The 17822-nt window shown below is 34.3% G+C and overlaps 8 protein-coding genes and 1 non-coding gene across 9 annotated transcripts; 6 read left to right on the top strand and 3 right to left on the bottom strand.

The window, feature by feature from the left end:
• The first annotated feature begins 112 nt into the window (after positions 1-112).
• On the top strand, positions 113-2042 carry NAEGRDRAFT_77253 (methionine aminopeptidase). The gene is made up of 2 exons (XM_002681205.1): positions 113-1042; positions 1108-2042. The coding sequence occupies exons 1-2, from the start codon at positions 218-220 to the stop codon at positions 1609-1611; spliced, it is 1329 nt and encodes a 442-aa protein (XP_002681251.1). The 5' UTR covers positions 113-217; the 3' UTR covers positions 1612-2042.
• Positions 2043-2828: 786 nt separating this feature from the next.
• Positions 2829-6725, top strand: NAEGRDRAFT_63708 (uncharacterized protein; the record flags this gene model as incomplete). The annotated part of the gene is made up of 1 exon (XM_002681204.1): positions 2829-6725. One exon carries the CDS (start codon positions 2829-2831, stop codon positions 6723-6725), a length of 3897 nt encoding a protein of 1298 aa, XP_002681250.1.
• A 65-nt stretch (positions 6726-6790) lies between these two features.
• On the bottom strand, positions 6791-7817 carry NAEGRDRAFT_78532 (uncharacterized protein; the record flags this gene model as incomplete). The annotated part of the gene is made up of 1 exon (XM_002681075.1): positions 6791-7817. One exon carries the CDS (start codon positions 7815-7817, stop codon positions 6885-6887), a length of 933 nt encoding a protein of 310 aa, XP_002681121.1. The 3' UTR covers positions 6791-6884.
• A 126-nt stretch (positions 7818-7943) lies between these two features.
• On the bottom strand, positions 7944-9245 carry NAEGRDRAFT_63706 (uncharacterized protein; the record flags this gene model as incomplete). The annotated part of the gene is made up of 1 exon (XM_002681074.1): positions 7944-9245. The coding sequence occupies one exon, from the start codon at positions 9243-9245 to the stop codon at positions 7944-7946; it is 1302 nt and encodes a 433-aa protein (XP_002681120.1).
• Positions 9246-9557: 312 nt separating this feature from the next.
• Positions 9558-12854, top strand: NAEGRDRAFT_63705 (uncharacterized protein; the record flags this gene model as incomplete). Its single annotated transcript, XM_002681203.1, has 3 exons — positions 9558-12425; positions 12487-12568; positions 12610-12854. The coding sequence occupies 3 exons, from the start codon at positions 9558-9560 to the stop codon at positions 12852-12854; spliced, it is 3195 nt and encodes a 1064-aa protein (XP_002681249.1).
• A 113-nt stretch (positions 12855-12967) lies between these two features.
• On the top strand, positions 12968-13978 carry NAEGRDRAFT_63704 (uncharacterized protein; the record flags this gene model as incomplete). Its single annotated transcript, XM_002681202.1, has 1 exon — positions 12968-13978. One exon carries the CDS (start codon positions 12968-12970, stop codon positions 13976-13978), a length of 1011 nt encoding a protein of 336 aa, XP_002681248.1.
• A 178-nt stretch (positions 13979-14156) lies between these two features.
• On the top strand, positions 14157-15002 carry NAEGRDRAFT_78531 (uncharacterized protein). Its single transcript, XM_002681201.1, has one exon. It carries the CDS (start codon positions 14306-14308, stop codon positions 14891-14893), a length of 588 nt encoding a protein of 195 aa, XP_002681247.1. The 5' UTR covers positions 14157-14305; the 3' UTR covers positions 14894-15002.
• Positions 15003-15064: 62 nt separating this feature from the next.
• On the top strand, positions 15065-16144 carry NAEGRDRAFT_63702 (uncharacterized protein; the record flags this gene model as incomplete). Its single annotated transcript, XM_002681200.1, has 1 exon — positions 15065-16144. One exon carries the CDS (start codon positions 15065-15067, stop codon positions 16142-16144), a length of 1080 nt encoding a protein of 359 aa, XP_002681246.1.
• Positions 16145-16162: 18 nt separating this feature from the next.
• NAEGRDRAFT_t112 lies at positions 16163-16236 on the bottom strand. The gene has a single exon. It is a non-coding gene; the product is annotated as a tRNA-Thr (tRNA).
• Positions 16237-17822: the final 1586 nt, after the last annotated feature.

Genomic DNA, 17822 nt, shown 5'->3' with positions numbered 1-17822 from the left:
TTGTAATTTCACAATACTTAAATTTTAGTAACATCACAATTTTCTTGCAATACCTATCATTACAGTATCTTCTTTTGATTACGTCCAAACACCAAAAACTTTGAAAGAAAAAAAGCCTCTTTACTTTATTCCTTTCACGCACTATTGTGTTAATATTATTGTTCTAGTTTAACTACTACAAAACCAACCACCAACCACTACTATTATTATTATTAAAATGTCCATCAAGAAGAGTACTCTATCTGCACAAACTCTCTCCACCAGAGGAGGCGGATCAACCACTTCCAAGAAGAAGAATGTAAAAATTAATTCCAATGATGAGATGAAGTTTTTGATGGAAATGAGCAAGAAGAATGAAAAGGAAAGCTCAAAGTCTGTTCAACCAACTAAAAATCATCCAAACAAACAAAAAGTATGGCCAACTGAACAAACTCAACCTGAACCAACTGTACCAATCAAGTATTTGTATAAGGACGGAAAGTTTCCAGAGGGAGAAATCTGTGAATTGGGACAATACGATTACAAGACCAAGAGATTTCATCCTTCTGAGTTGAAGCCTGGTGCTGAAGAAAGAGATGAAAAGTTGCAAGAACGTCTCAAGGAAGCAAGACATGCAGCTGAGGTTCACAGAACTGCCAGAAAATGGTTCAAGGATTCAGTTGTTAAACCTGGAATGAAGGTTATTGATGCAGCTGAAATGTATGAAGCAAAGGCTAGAGAATTGTTGGAAGCTGACAAGAAGAAGAGTGGACTTGCTTTTCCATTGGGTTGTTCCATCAATCATGTTGCTGCTCATTATTCACCAAATGGTGGAGATGAAACCGTTATTGGAAAGGATGATGTTATCAAGTTTGATTTGGGAACTCATGTAAATGGAACCATTATTGATTCTGCATTTACCATGTGTTGGAATGATCAATATCAACCATTATTGGATGCTGTCAAGGAAGCAACAAACATGGGTGTCAGAACAGCTGGCATTGATGTTAGATTGGGAGATGTTGGAGCTGCCATTCAAGAAGTAATGGAATCTTATGAAGTTGTATGTATTTTTTCTTATTCATTTATATTTACAATGTTAATTGCTTGTTGAACTAATACTAATAGACTATTAATGGAAAGACTCACAGAGTTAAAAGTATTGAAAACTTGTGTGGACACTCAATCGAAAGATATCGTGTCCATTCAACTAAATCAGTTCCAATCGTTGCTTCTCCAGACAATACCAAAATGGAAGAGAATGAATTCTTTGCAATTGAAACTTTCGGTACTACTGGTAAGGGATATGTTGTTGAAGAAGGTGTATCCTCTCATTATGGAAGAGAATTCACCTACCATGGTGATGGCTCTGAGTTGAGAAATAAGGAATCCAGAGAGTTGCTCAAGGTTATCAATGATCATTTTGGATCCATTCCATTCTGTCGTAGATATTTGGACAGAACCGGTCAAAAGAAATATCTTGTTGCTCTTCGTGATTTGGTTAATAATGGAATTGTTCATGAATATCCACCATTTGTAGATGTTAAGGGATGTCATACTGCTCAATTTGAACATACCATCTTCTTGAGACCAACCTGCAAGGAAGTATTGAGTAGAGGTTCTGATTATTAAGATTTCATTTTCCTCTATGCATTCCAAATATTTGTAACAGTTAGCTATAGTAATAAAGTTAGTTTGGATGAAAAATAATTGTTTCTTATTCATAAATGGGTTTAAACTTAGCCATACTGGATATGAAAAAATATTAAACATTCAATTGAATTACCTAATAAGAGAGTTACTATATATTTAACTTGAAACTACAGTTATTTTGAAATTTGCCTTCCAAGTTCCAAGTTTTACAATTCTTTAAATTGCAAAAACAACACTAACTACCAATAGCAATAAGAAATCAATATTAAACTCTCATATTTCGTGGCAGTTTACAATGATAGGAACTATAATGATTGGATGAAATTATTGTTTTGAACCACATTCAGAATTGTATGAATAAAAAAATACAAAAGGGACAGCACTTATTAAGGAAGCAGTTCATTATGATGAAAAACGTGACTTGTTCTTGTAAAAGAATAGTTGTGAAATCAGTCAAGTGCATTTTAATTCTGGTGATTATTGAAAGGAATTAATAAGAAAAGGGGGTTTAAATCGGTTTATATTTCACAAATTAAGGTATTGAATGGCTACGGCCATATCACGATTCATGCACCTCATCCCGTCCGATTTGAGAAGTTAAGCATCGTCGAGCCACATCAGTGCTGAGGTTGGAGACAACTTGGGAACCTGTGGTGCTGTAGTCTTTTACTTCACATAACTTCTTTTTACTCTTTATCACTGTTGAACTTTTTATGGATATTTTTGAAAAAAGATAATTTTACTCAATTTCCCACCAACATCAAACAATTAATTTTTCATTTAAATGTCAATCAAACAATAATCTAGAGGATAGAAATAACAATTAATTTTGATATGCGAATGTATTGTTTCTTTTATGCAATGTTTCGTTATTCACCAGAATATTAGTGGTATGATTTGGTAAAACTCAAATGCAATTTTGAACAATGATCAAAAAGAGATTGTTTCGAATAGTTCTCTTGGTAAACTTGAATGTACTTCTCTGCTTCCGAAATACCGAAACACGTGTTGCCAAGTAGGTTATTCCTTCAAAAACAATGAGATGGTAAATATTGAAGGGGCACAAACGCACTTTGGTGAATTTTATTTATTGTAAACTATTCGACAAGTTTCTCATTGTGAGATCGTACAAAAAGACTTTTAAGCGACCTGTGGCCAAACCTTGACGGAAATCCACATTTCAAAAAAACAAAACCATGAGAAACAAGTTATTGTTTTGTCTATTCTTGTTCTTGCTTGTTGCTGGTCAATCCATGCAACAAGAAGCAACCACCTTGCCAGACAATGTTGTTTATCCAACTTTTTACAATACTTCTGTCTATGCAGGTGGTAATGACGATGGTTCTGGCTACCCAGCTCTGAACACTCTTGTTAGTTATGCTCATTATACCATTACATCAGCTGGTGATATTTTCACATACAATAACTATCAACCAATTCGTAAAATTTCCAAACAAACTGGCACAGTTGAAAAGTTTTATTCACACTCTACCTCTGTCAGCTGTTTGTTATATGATAAGAGTTCTGAGAATCTGTACATTGTCAGTGTTGTTTTTCCACAAATTGCCATCTACAAACTCGACAATGTAACAGCCACAACAACACTACTCTTTTCTAAAACAGATTCATCCTATGGCAATGAAGGTGGTTGTTCTATCAATGGTAATGGAGATATTGCCATCAGAACAACAACTTATCAACAACAACACAAAATATTCATATTTAACATGACAACTCTTGCTTTAACTCAAGTGTTTGGTAGTAGCAGTGGTTTGTTTTATACAAATCCATGTTATGATGGTAGCAATGCTCTCTCATGTCAACTTCTGTTGACAGCTTTTAGTTTGGCAAATGATGGAAGAATTGTTCTTTATGGAACTGGAACAATGTCTGGTTTGTGGTTGATTTCTGATTCTACCATTTACATGAAAAAGAATGATTATTATTATGCTAAAGATTTCTTGCAAGTTTCCAATAATGAGTTCTACATGTTATCTGACAGTTTTCTTTACAAGTATAATTTGGAAACTAATGAGGTTACAGGCATGTCTGGTTCTATTTCAGGTAGTGATGGAGTTTTGGTATCTGATTTTCAAGTTAGTGGTGGTACTGCCATTGTAATGGATTACAGCGACAATTCCATTACATTCAGTTTGAGTTACTCCATTAAGAAAATCAGTCCACAAACTAACACAATTCAAACCATTGCTGGAAGTGGAAAAAATGTACCAATTCCAATTGATGGTCTGGATCCTAAACAATTGAGTGTCGTTGATACAGTTGCAACTCTTTCAAAGAGCGATGAAATGTACTTTGGAAGTCTTGATGCCAACTTTATGTACAAGATCAATAGTCTAGAGAAGAGTGTTTTCTTACCTGGAGCTATCGAACGTATTAAAACTATTGCAATTGACAAGTCATTGAGCAATGATGTGTTTTATGGTGGAATTGAGGGATCCACTGAATTTAGAAGAAGTTCCATTGCAAAGTTTAATGAAATTTCCAAGTTAAACGCAAAAATTAGTACAAGCACTAATACATTATTGAACAATACTCTGAATCCAATATTTGGTGGTAGATATGTTGGTTTATCTGTCTATCAAGATGAAATTTACATTGCTGATTACAAACATCACACTATTAGAAAGATTTCTAAAGATAGTAATATGGTTGTAATTATTGCAGGAAATGGCACTGTTGGATTTACAGGAGATGGTGGTTTAGCAACTGAAGCAACATTGAACAATCCTTCACATGCTATTGTTGATTCAAATGGTGATCTTTGGATTGCCGATTTAGGTAATAATAGAGTTAGAAAGGTTTTTGGAATTAATGGCACAATCACCACAGTTTCAGGAAATGGGATTCCATCATCCGAGGTTCCACCTAATATTGATGTTGTTTCACCTATATTCTTGACAGAATCACCTTCTGGAGATGCCATCTATGTGACCGATTGGAATTTGATCAAGAAGATTGACAAGCTCACTAATCAAGTTTCTATTATTGCTGGTACTGGACAAATTTATGAGCAAAACATTGATATGGAAATACCTGCCCTTGAAGCAAATATCAATCCATTGGCTCTTGTTGTACGTTCAGAAAATTCATTGGATGCCATTTATTTTGCTGATCCCTACAATCAAAGAATTAGAAAGCTTTACAATAATACAGTTTCTTCTGTTCCTGGATCAGCAACTGATAACGTAGGGGGATTGGAATTTGATACATTGACTGGAGATTTTTATGTTTCCACTGGGAATTACCAAGTTAGAAAGATTACTCCACAAGGTCAAAATGTGTTATTTGCTGGTAATGGAACTAATGGTTTCTTTGGAGATGGAATGAGAGCTGTTGATGCTGCTATTTTCCCAACCTTGATGTTAATGAAGGGAAGAAACTTGTATTTCTCCAATGTGGATGATCCAACCAATATTAACAATATCAAATATGTTTCAGTTGATCAAGAGAATGCAACCATTTCAACATTAATAGGTGGATTTGGAGATGGCTTAAAGGCTGAAAATGCCTATTTTGGAGAAGTGGTTTATATGGACACAGATGAGAAGGGAAATCTCTATATTTTGGAAGGTTCTTCAAGAATTAGAAAAATCACCAAGTCAACTGGAATTGTTACAACCATTGCAGGTCTTGGAAATAGAATTGAAAGCGGTATTCCTGCAAATCAAGCACTATTCACTGCCCAATCTTTCAGTGTTGTGTCAGAAGATGTCTTGTTGGTTCCTGATATTGGCAACAATAGAATTTTCAAAATTTCCAATGGAATTATTACGAATATTGTTGGTAATTACACAAGAGGTTATCCTGAATATAATTTACCAGCCAATGAAACATCAGTTCGTGATGTTCAAACTATTCTTCAAACACCAGAGGGTGAAATTATTATCACTCTTTATGGCCTTTCAGCATTGCTCAAACTAAACAAGTATACAGGAAAATTAGAAGAATTGAAATTGGATTCAGTACCAGATTTATACTACTCCTATGTCATGAGAAATAGAAAAGGAGAATTTTTCTACACAACACCCAAATTTGTTAACAAGTTAACACCTTATTGCGTTAAAGGCAAACTGAATAGTTTCAAGAGTTATTGTGTGAATGAATGTTTTGGTATTGCTGATGAAACTAAGGGATGTTCTGGTCATGGTTATTGCCTAGGACTGGATCAATGTTCATGTTTTGCTGGTTATAATGGAAGCAAGTGTGAAGATTTCACTTGTAATTCAATTCTCAAATCTCAAGCCAATGTTTGTTCTGGTCATGGCATCTGTTCTTCATATAATAACTGTACATGCTCTCTTGGTTATTATGGAGCTAATTGTGAAGAATTCGATTGTTTTGGAACTTTGAAGAATTCACAAAGTGTCTGCTCAGGAAATGGTCAATGTTTGGATTTCAATAATTGTACTTGCAAGGAAGGATATTATGGAGCTGCATGTGATAAGTTTGATTGTTTTGGTGTGAACAGTGCCAATTCATCTGTTTGTTCTTCACATGGTTCCTGTCCAAAACCAAATAATTGCTCATGTGATAATGGATATTATGGAGCTTCATGTGGCAAGTTTGATTGTAACGGTATTGGAAGTGACCAATCCTCAGTATGTTCATCCCACGGTACTTGTTCCAAACCAAATAATTGTTCCTGTGACAATGGATATTATGGAAACAATTGTCAATTGTTCAATTGTTTTGGTCAATTATATTCAGATAATTCAGTTTGTTCTGGAAATGGTACATGTTCCAAACCAAATAATTGTACTTGCAAGAATGGATACTATGGATCAAATTGTGAATCATTCAATTGTAAGGGAGTTAAGAGTACTGATGCAAGTGTTTGTTCATCAAGAGGTCAATGTATTGCTCCTGAAACTTGTCAATGTACTTTGAAGAATGCATTTGGATCAAATTGTGAATTTGTTACAACTCCTTCAACATCAAAGAATATTAATGGACATGTTAGTGGAGTAGCCGCTCGTTCAGTCAGATTGAATGTCACAACTGGTATGAAAAGTCATTCATCACAACTATTATTGATGCTTGTTGTGTTCTTGAGTGCCTTCATTGTGATGTAATAAAGTCTTTTCTAAATCAATATTGGATATGCTAATATGATATTAATAATTCCTATATATATACTGCCACTAATAACAAGTCCTATTTATTGGAAGAGTATTGAATCAATGAAAATTGAGTGAGGTCTCTTCCTTGTTATGGAAGGTGGAGAGTTTCATTCATTTTCTTTTGAATTTTCTCTTGAGATAATCAAAATATAGCCTACTCAATTCATATCTTGAATCGGAGTCCAAATTTAAGATATCTTCTCTTGAATTGTCAAAGTTAGTGCAAATGTAATATCTACATCTTGAAATCAAGTCATCTACTGCATGACAGGTGTCCCTAAAGTAATCAATAATGTGAACTGCTACTTGTGGAGTCAAATTTTGAATGATTCTACTGAGATTATTTTCGCAATAGTGAACTAGTTCTTGGCAATGTAAATATTGTTTGGAAATAATGAACAATTCCAATAGGGCACTGTCGGAAATGTTACTGATTTGACCAATATACATGAATTCGATTAGTTTCTCACAACATTCTGATGAAATTTCAAGAGTGATGACTCCAGTTTCGGCTTCACTCATTCCTGAATCGAGAATGTTTCTAAAGAAATCAATTCTTCTCATGAATGTCTTATCTACAAAGAAGCAATCTGTTTTGGTGTTTTCTTCCATTAATTGAATGCAAATCAGGGAGGAATTATTGATTGCCTTCTTGGATTGATTCTTGGATTGAATTGCCAAGTTATAGAGCTTTCGAATGTCATCATCAATGGATCTTGTTATGAGATAAATATCTGTAATGTAAACAGCTTCTCCTGTAATGTAGTTTCTTAATGAGTTATTTTGGTCAACTTGTAAAATTTGAATTAATTTGGAATCTATTGGCTTTGGTAAGATTGAAATCTGTGGATAACCAGTGTAAAGGAAATTAATATAGAATTGAAGCGTGTCATCTTGTAATCCCTCTAAAGGATAAGTATTTTGATGAGTTTCGAATAATTTCTCAAAAAACTTTGACCTTGAAGCAAGGAACGATCTGTGAGCTGTAATTTGGTTTCCTGATTTCAACTGGAAAGTAACATCATGTCCAGATTTTTCTGTCATGATTTGACTGATCCAGCTGTCAACTTCCGTTTTCTTTCCTTCTCCCAAAATCTTGACAACCGAATCATTTCCAAATGAAATCATATCTGATGTATTAGAAACTGAAACATCGAGAGTATAAGGTAATCATTCCAATGCACTGTGAACTTTCACATCACCAGTTTCAGGATAAATTGAAATAATCAAAGAATTTACAGAGCCATCACTGAAATTTCCACCAATTAGTTGAAGTATGCGATCAAGTTTGTATCCATTCATTGTTAATTTGCAATTTTTGAGAGGAGGAAGTTTGAAATTTGTCTTAATCTCTCGCCATGTCTTGTTTTCCATATCGAAACATTGTAAATCATTTAAAAGGTTGCCATTCTTGTCAACTCCACCAAAAATGAAAATTCTTTCCTTTTTGGAATCATAGTACATGCAGTGATCTTGTCTTGGAGCTGGAATCTTGGAGGATTTTGGAATAATCTTTTCAATCTTGATGTGTTTCTTGTCAATAGTTGAAAAAACTTCCAATTCATTAGTCAATTCGTTTGTTTTCTTATTTCTTCCACCGAATCTCCAAATTTCTGAATCTTTATATTTGGAGATCATTGTAAAGAACTCAGTAGCTTCATTAGTCTTGGTAAATTCACACTTTCTGAATGGTGATAACAAGTTTCCATTCGAGTCAACTTGTGCGTTATAGAATGTATCTTTCGAATAAATAAATAAGTAATAACTTTCCAAGTAGGTGTTAACAACCATCATGATTCTAGAATCAGATCCAAATGATGGAAGGACATCCTTTGGAAACTTTTCCAAGTGTTGCTTTTTCAAATTTGTGTTAGGATGACAAGATGGCTCTACAGTAAATGAAATTAAATGAGTAGAAACGTTTCGATTAGTTACAGAAGATCCAAATAGGAAAAATCTGCTTGTTTGCTTAATCTGGCAGCTTGATACATGTGTTAGATTGGATGGATAATTACTTGGAGTGATATAGATAGATTCGTATTCTCCAACGACATCGTGTGGAATGTATTCGAAAGTACAAGATTGAGGATGAAATGGACTTGATGGAGGAGTACTCTTTGTTGGAGAAACCAATCTTGGATTCTCTACAATAATACTTTTCAAATTCTTCAAAGGAGTAATTTTTTGCTTTCGTTTCTTCTTGACCTTTCGTTTTTCAAATGAAGACAATAAGGTTGCACTTCCTTTACTGACACTATTCGAAACTGAAGGAAATGCTGAATAATCGATCATTGTATTGATCGATTCCTGATTAATCTCTTCAATAAACTCTGCATTACATTCCTCCTCCATAAATTCACAAAACTCTTTCAATTCTTCTTCGTCAGTTTCGTCTGCATTCTCCATCCAAGTATTCGATTGTGGAGCCATGAAATTCTTGAATCCAGTTAATCCTTCAATCATGCGAGACATTTTTCTTTCGTTATTTTTCGTTTTTTGTTTTTTTCAATTTCAAATTAGAAAATTCATTGTTCCAATGTTTACTTTATGTTGAAAATAGAATTTCAATTTCAAGACGTAAAAATAGTCAACTTTCAAGTTCATAATTGAAATTACAACTTTACAACTCAAACCAAATCTAAAAAGATGCAAAACAAATCACAAGTTTGCATGAACCTTGATTGAGCTATTGTAATTGGCCATAGCAACATGTCCAAATATGTCGCCAATCAACACAATAAAACAACCTAAAAAAAATATCCGTAACAGATTTCAACAACACAAATGTTTGGCAAATTTTTCGGAAGCAAGAATAAAGCCGTTGATGATGAACTTTCACAACTCGAATCAACTCCAAGCAATGATAAAAAAGTTGTCGTGGATCCGAAAAATTCTGCCTCTCTGATTGGAAGCATTCCAAAGAGTTTGCACTTTCTGGATCTTGATCAATTTACCAGCGTGAAATTGGCAACAGGAGAATATTCTGATAAAGCATCAACGTTATTGCCATTAGTTTCACATCGGGTGCAATGTCATGTGACCTATCCGATTGTTCAGGTGGTTTCTACCATGACATTTTGTAATCAAAATCAGAAAACTATTGAAGGAGAATTGTTGTTACCAATGCCTGATGGTGCTACTTTGATAGGTTATGCAATGGAAGTTGATGGTCAATTGATTGATGCTGTCCCAGTTCCAAAAGAAAAGGCAAAGGAAGTTTTTGAAGCTGAAGTTAGAGCTGGAAATAAGGTGTCAATGGTTGAGAAGGTTTCTCAATCCAATTCATTCAAAACTCGTGTTTATCCATTGCCTTATAATAAGGATAAGACTATTCAAGTCAAATATCAAATGATGTTGAATGAAATTATTGAAAAGAGTAATGATTCACAAAAGGGAAAGATTAGAGGAAGTGCTTGGGTTCCAATGTCATACTTGAATTTTGGTGCATTGAGAGATGATACCAAGATTGAATTTACACTCAATCAAACTTCATTACAAGGATTTGAAACTGAAGTGTTGATGGGTGTTGCCAATGCTGAAACCCAATCAGTTGAAGATAAACTGTTGTGGACAAGTAAGAATGCCAGCTCAAGAACAGGATATTTCGAATTGAAAAAGTCAGAACTCAATGAAAATATGACCGGATTTAAATTGGCTGTTACAAAACAATCAGAAGATGTTAGGGATATTTTATTAGCTTCTGAAAATGGCTATTTCATGACATCTATTCCAGTTCCTCAATTATCTACAGAATTGAGAGAAATGAGTAGAATTGGAAGCAAAATTCAAATTGTTTGGGATTGTTCCAATAGTAACCAGTCACTACATGAAAAGAACTTGAAGACCTTGAAGGTGATCCTTGAAGGTATTGCTCCAACTTCAATTTCATTATCTGCTTTCAGTGCTGATGTTATTCAATCTGTGGATTTTACATCTGTTGCAGAAGTTTTGAAATTTGTCAAAGATGAACTATATTATGATGGTGGTTCCAACATGTTACTATTTGATAAGGATTTGCTTAACAAGTCAGTTGATTATTGTATTGCCTTTACTGATGGTGTTCATACATTTGGACATGAGATTAGTCCATTGGCAAACTTTGAGAAACCAATTTATTTTGTCACTTGCGGAAATATTGTCAATTCACCTCTTCTTAAACATATTGCTACAAAGAGCGGAGGTGTTTATTTGAATTCCAATGAATTAACTGAGGTTGACTTAGTCAAGTCAATTGGAAAACCAGTTCTCTCATTTGCTGTTGCTGATTTTGAAGATTCTGATCTGGAAGAGGTGTATCCAAATGAACCAGTTAGTCTCAAAGAAGGAGAAGTTTTCAAACTGTTTGGTAAATTCAAGAATAGTGGAAAGGAAAGTGTAAAGATAGCAGTTTCTTTCAGATTCGGTTCCTCTATTTATCACGTTCAAGAATTGGAATTGCCAGTCAATTTGGAACAATGTGAAGCTGCTGTTTTGCCATTACTATGGGCTCAACAAAAGATTGATTCTCTCTCAGCTTTCCCTCATCTTTTCAAGGATGAAATTAAAAAGATTGGACAAGATTTTAGAATTGTCACTGAAGATTCTACCTTACTCGTTTTGGAAACTTTGGATCAATACTTGAAACATGACATTGTACCTCCGCAAACTCTTGCAAATGTTTACAAGCAATATTCTGAAATGAAGAAGAATGAAAAAGAGTCTGAGGAAAAAAGAGAAAAGGATAAAATTGAAAGAATTCTTTCCATGTGGAAAGAAAGAGTTAATTGGCACAATCGTGATTTTACTCCAAGAAATGCATCACAAAAACAGGACTTGTGTAAAGATGAATGTGAGGAAGAGTTTGCTGGTAGTGCTCCTCAATTTGAACGCTTAGAATCCGATGACTTGTGTCTCAGAGAAGAAGCTGCTGAGTTTCGATCATGTGGTAAGAAATCCAAAAAGAAGGGTGGTATTTCATTAGGACTCAGCCTCAGCAAGCGAAGATCTGAGAGTTCAAGTGGAGGTGGTGGAGAAGACAGAAAGAAGGACAAGAAGGAAAAGAAGTCAGAGGCTAAGAGCACATCTGAAAGTGCCTCTGGATCAATCTCAATCAAGGCATGGAGTCCTGACGCCAGCTATTGTAAAGAAATTGCCAAATCCTCCAACCCATATAAGGAATATTTGAAACAAAGAAAGAGTTACAAAGACTCCCCAGCTTTCTATCTCGATGTTGCTGATTATTTCCTTTCAAGTGTCAAGGATTTCAAATTGGGTGTGAGAATTCTATCAAATATTTGTGAATTGGAATTGGAAAATATTCAATTGTATCGTATTGTTGCCTACAGATTGGATCAAGCCGATGCATTAGAATTATCTGAGTGGCTATTCGAAAAAGTGAAAAAGATTGCACCTCACGAACCTCAATCTTATAGAGATTTGGCTCTGGTGAAGGAAAGATTAGGAAAATATGAAGAGTCTATGCAATTATTCAATAAGGTCATTACTGGAAAATGGGACATGCGTTTTGATGAAATTGAAATGACAGCTGCCACTGAGATGAACCATCTCTTACTCAAACAACCTGATTTACCAATTATTGACCCACGTTTCATTCATCACTTTGATTTAGATATTAGAATAAGCATGGCATGGGACACTGACCAAGTAGATATTGTAAGTATTTTTTTACTGGCATTGGTCAATACTAAAATTTATTAATTTAAACATCATTAAGGACTTGCATGTTCAAGAACCTGCTGATAAAGGAGGAGAGCACGCATATTATGCCCACAATAGAACAGCTATCGGAGGTTATGGTAAGTATTATAATATTCATTGTACTAATAATCAATTACAGTCAGTAGAGATTTCAGAAATGGTTACGGACCTGAGGAATACATGATTAAGGTTGCACCAGCAGGAATTTACAAGGCAACCACAAACTACTTTTCAAATCATTCTCAAAACTTGACAGGTGGCACTAGTGTACTGTGTACCTTTTTCTTGAACTACATGAGACCAAATGAGCAACGTCAAATGTCTACCATCAGATTATCTTCACATAAACAAGATATTGTAGTTTGTGAAATTAAAATGGAGTAAATAATCATTTCCCAACCTGTGTACAATAATAATATGGATAACTAAATTATGAAAATGTTTTTGTAAAATAAATACATTTTGATTTAATAAATTCGAAAGTTCACAACTAAAAAATGGCCAGACGAAAAGAAAGACAAAAAGATAAACAAATCTCGGAACAGCTAATCATACACGATGAATTTTCCAAAAATCAAATCAGCAAGAGATTTCTCATTCTTGGAGGAACAAATTCTGGAAAATCAACTTTTTGCAATTTTCTGCGTGTCAATAATGATATTGAATGGTTGCTGTCGATAGGAGTGAAATTGGATAGGTGGGTGATGGAATTTGTGTTTAGATGTATTTTGGTTTGTTATGAATTGTTAAAGAATCGGTTACCAAATCAATTCGAAAAGCTGAAAGAAACTATACGAAAAGATATTCGATTGAGGACAATTTCTAATGATCTGATTAAATTTATAAGATATGTCAGAGAAGGAGAGAATGAATTTTTATTGGAAGCATCTTTTCATATGAGATATTTGAATAATATTAAGTATTTCTTCAGTGAGGAGTTTATTGCAAAATTGGAAAATAATTCTCAGATGAAATTTGAATTAAACGACATGTATCGAGTGAAAATTCCAAGAACCTCCTCATCCATCAAAGAGATTGATATCAAGGGAGGTTTTAATTTCAGATTTATTGACCCCAGTGATATGAGAGGAGAGCCAAGAAAATGGATTACTCAATTTGAAAATGTGGACGTGGTCTATTATTTCATTTCATTGGCTGATTATGTGTTACATGATACGGTACACAATACAAATTGTCTCCAGTTGGCCATTGATACATTTGAAAACCTAAAAAAGTCTGAACTATTTTCCAGCTTTGTAATTTTCCTTACAAAAACTGATGAACTGGCTCAATTACTGGAACACCATCCATTTAGTGATTATTTCAAGGAATACACTGGTCAAAACACTAAAGAAGAGGTCATTCGATACATCCAATACCAATGTGTATCAACACACACCAGAACATGTACAATGTATGTTCATGCTGTCAACTTGACCGATACTTCCAAATTCACATACATTCTCGCTGAAACCTATCAAATCCACAACAACCTAGTTGTTTTCTAATCACCTCCCCAACCACCAACCAATTTTCCATTCAGTTTTCACTCAATCAAACATGAACACAAACCATGGACTCCATAATTTCGCCTCCATTCTTCAAGAATTTTACAATGAAAAAAAATGCTTAAAAGAATCTGTACTACCCGCTCAGCAGCAGCAACTGTTGGTTCTGTGTTATTGGGAAGGAGACAACATGTAGTATCATCATTGAATGGTTTTGGATTATTGATAAATCATCAACAACAAGTCCGATTGGTTTCATCATGCTGCGGAGGAAAACACAAATTAAAATCGGAATCAACAAGTGATCATTCTGATCATTGCAATACAATGAATACATCATCAAGCGAGACTCATAATCAAAATATTAATACTCCGCCAATGAAAAATAACGCACCTTTGGAAAAGAGTAAATTATCAGTTTGGGATTTGAAATTTTGGAAATGTAAACATTCATGGAAGAGAGCCTCTCTTAATACACTGAACTGTTTAATTGGATGCTCAATTGGTGATTTTTCAATGATGTGGTTTCTGACAAGTCAATATCCAGAGCTAGGCATGGCCATGATTATGCCAATATGTATGGCTTCTGGTATAGCCACAAGTTTAGCATTGGAAACTGCTCTCCTGAGATATAGAGAGAAATTCGATACCACTGTAGAAGCTTTCAGAATGGCTTGCAAGATGAGTTTCTTCTCCATGTTAACAATGGAATTGAGTGAAAATATAACAGATTATGGAATGATGACCTATTGGGGGTTATTGAATAATGATAATGACACTGGATGTACTTCCATGCTTCAAGTGAATGAACCTGCATTTTGGGTTTCACTTGCTGCTAGTCTTTCGATGGGTTATTTGGTTCCTCTCCCTTACAATTATTATCAATTGAAAAAACATGGAAAGAGTTGTCATTAGAGATGGATATGGACAAGATATGGATACATTGGATTTTTCTGATAATTTGTGTGAACTTTTGAATCTAGAGTTTCTGTTTTTGCAAATTATACCACAAGACGAATAAATTACAAAAGAAATAGTACAAAAAAATACCTCGATTATTGGAATTTTCATCCACAACAGAAGAATATGGAAGAAACACTTTACGAAAAACCATCAAAAATTAGAAAAATTGCAAATAATTGTGTAAAATTAATTTTACATGATTTCATTATTATTAATCAGTCATCGGAAGATGTTTCCTCTAATCCTGCCATGATGATGATTCATGAAAAATTGAAGTGTCCACGTAAAACCACTACATTTCAGCCATGTCTTGTTGATGATTCAATCAAATACAAAACTTGCCTCAATTGCAATTTCACCTTTCCTTGTGATGTGAAAATTTCATATCGAACTCAATTAATTATCGTCACCGATGCTGAGAATAGGAGAATTGTGTTTTTTAATTTGGATACACTGGAATATATCAATGCTTTGGTTACACCTGGTTTGAATCCATTCTATTTATTGGTGGAGGAAGAGGAGAATTCAGATAATCTCTTTGTGAGTGGGAGTATGGATGCAATTATGAAAATGAAATTGAATCATGTCAATTCCAATTTGCCCCTAGCTCAGCTTTTGTGGTTTTCACAGAAAATGTTTAAAGATCCACAGGGATTGGCCATTCGATATGGAAAGGAAGGGAATTTTATATACGTGTGCGATCGGTTCAATGATCGTATTGTAATTATGAAAGCTTCTGATGGAACTCTTGTGAAAACCATATCCTCCATCAAGGTTTTCCATCCACTCACTCTAGAAATTGAAATTAACTCAATGCTTGAACCATTTGCAATTACAATGGATGAGAATCGTGGTACAATCTTGATAGGTTTCAAAAAATCTCTACTACTTGTCTCGGAAGATGAAAGTGACAGTTTTACACTCTTGAAAACTCTGAATGCTGATGTAAATAATCACTCTCATCTTTTACTTGATAAGGAGAGTAGAAATGTATTGATTGGAGATGAAGGAAATCATAGAATTTCAGTTTTAAATATTGATAGTGGACTTGTGGTGAAATCATTTGGAAAATTTGGTAAGGATGATCCTTTCTCGTTTGATTGTATCACTGGATTTTGCTCTGATAGGAGAAATGGTTCTGTATTTATTTCAGATTGTGAAAATCATCAAATTAAGGTGTTTGTTAGGGATGAATTAAAATAATAACAATGCCTAAAATGTTGCCTCCCTTGGGAATCGAACCCAAGACCTCTGTCTTACTAGGACAGCGCTACTGCCAACTGAGCTAGGAAGGCTTACGGTGACCGAGAAATCCTTAATAGAAACAAGCAGTGCCTTACAATCTCCTAAAATACGTATTCCTTGTTAAAGGAATTATTCCAATACAAGAATTCAAAATAATTCCTACAAACAATTGGAGATTTTCATCCTTTGATTAAGTACAGTACTCCTTACTGTGATCTGTTGAATTGAAAATTCTCCAATCAACATCTCTATTATCACCACAGCATTAAGGTTCAATCTTTCGGAAAATAAGCTGACTAACCATCTCTCACCTATTTTCCTAATAACCTATCGCCATTCATAAACAGTAACAAAAGCTATGTATCCATCTCATACTAATCTTAGTCCTCCTGATAGCACAACATTAAAACTCTGGATAACAAATACATGTAACATTTCCATTGGAATTGAAAAATGAATTAAGGACAGAATCCAAAAATCAAATCTTCCTCTTTCCTAATAACAAAATGCTGTCGCGTTCATCAAAATCTTCCTCCATTCCATTTCCTTGATTCCAAATCTTCCGCATGCTCTCTGTAATAGCACCTCAAATACCGTAGTATTTCCCGCCAAAATTTTTGTGTTTTATGCCTAGAAACAATGGTCTTCAAAATTAAACATGTTAATTACAACTTTTCAATTTAGTCGTGGTCCTCACTTTGGAATAAATGAGGAAGAATAGGAGAATAGATTGACACCTCCACATAGGAATTTTTTTAGCTGATATCTATGGACCTTCAGGAGATGCTGTAGGGAACACTTGAGAAAGTATTGAAATTCAATACGGAATCTGCCATCTTTCAAAAATATTCAATTTTTTCAAACGCCATTCGATTATTTCTCCATAATTTTCCACAAGAACTGTTTTTAGCTTTTTTTCCAATCTCCTTAAAAGTAAATACACCAAACTGCTATAAAATTGCAAAAGATAAGATATCATACCACATGAACAACAATTTGATTTTGTAAAAAATGCAATGCAACCATTCGTCAAGTATTCAGAGATGTGATATTGTTCCATTCACGGTATCGCCCTTAATGTCTACTGCGCTTAGTTATTTTTACACTATTTGAACATTCACCATTTAAAATTCCTTGATGCGAGAGGAAAAACTAAATGCTCAAGCACACAAAACGCGAAATTTATTGATGTGTTTTATGGAGAAATTTCTATCAACCTTTTTGACAGAATCGGTCGTTGAATACGATATTATAATCCCCTTTCATCTGCTATGCACCTTCACGCAATGTTTCCAAATTGCCTTGGTGATTCTTCAATTATTGATGAATTTAATAATTTCTAGTTTGAAAAGAATAGGAACATTGGACGTCCAACACAAACTCACTCAACAACGACAACAATTCAAACTCTCTCATTGGTTGGCTTGAGGTAATAAAACAACACACATCTAATCGGAAAATAATAGTAGAAGAAGAATATACTGATTCACTTTGATAGTATTTCTATAGAAAAACATTCATACCAATAGGAAGAATAAGAAGAAACATTACTCTATATATTATGAGTTCATTCCTACTCTTGATCAACTATTAACTGATACTAATACCTTCTATATCGAAGCCTTTCAATACTACT

The sequence above is a fragment of the Naegleria gruberi genome (genome assembly GCF_000004985.1).
Source record: "Naegleria gruberi genomic scaffold NAEGRscaffold_7, whole genome shotgun sequence".
In the NCBI taxonomy this organism is placed as follows: domain Eukaryota; phylum Heterolobosea; class Eutetramitea; order Acrasida; family Naegleriidae; genus Naegleria; species Naegleria gruberi.
Note: the sequence above shows the minus strand (reverse complement) of the source record. Positions and strands in the feature narration are given on the sequence as shown.

Bases quoted from the DNA above. Each gene is read 5' to 3' on its own strand.
- NAEGRDRAFT_77253 (XM_002681205.1), top strand. From the start codon at position 218: ATGTCCATCAAGAAGAGTACTCTATCTGCACAAACTCTCTCCACCAGA. The intron at 1,043-1,107 runs GTATGTATTTTT...TAATACTAATAG, and splicing joins TAATGGAATCTTATGAAGTT to ACTATTAATGGAAAGACTCA.
- NAEGRDRAFT_78531 (XM_002681201.1), top strand. From the start codon at position 14,306: ATGAATACATCATCAAGCGAGACTCATAATCAAAATATTAATACTCCG.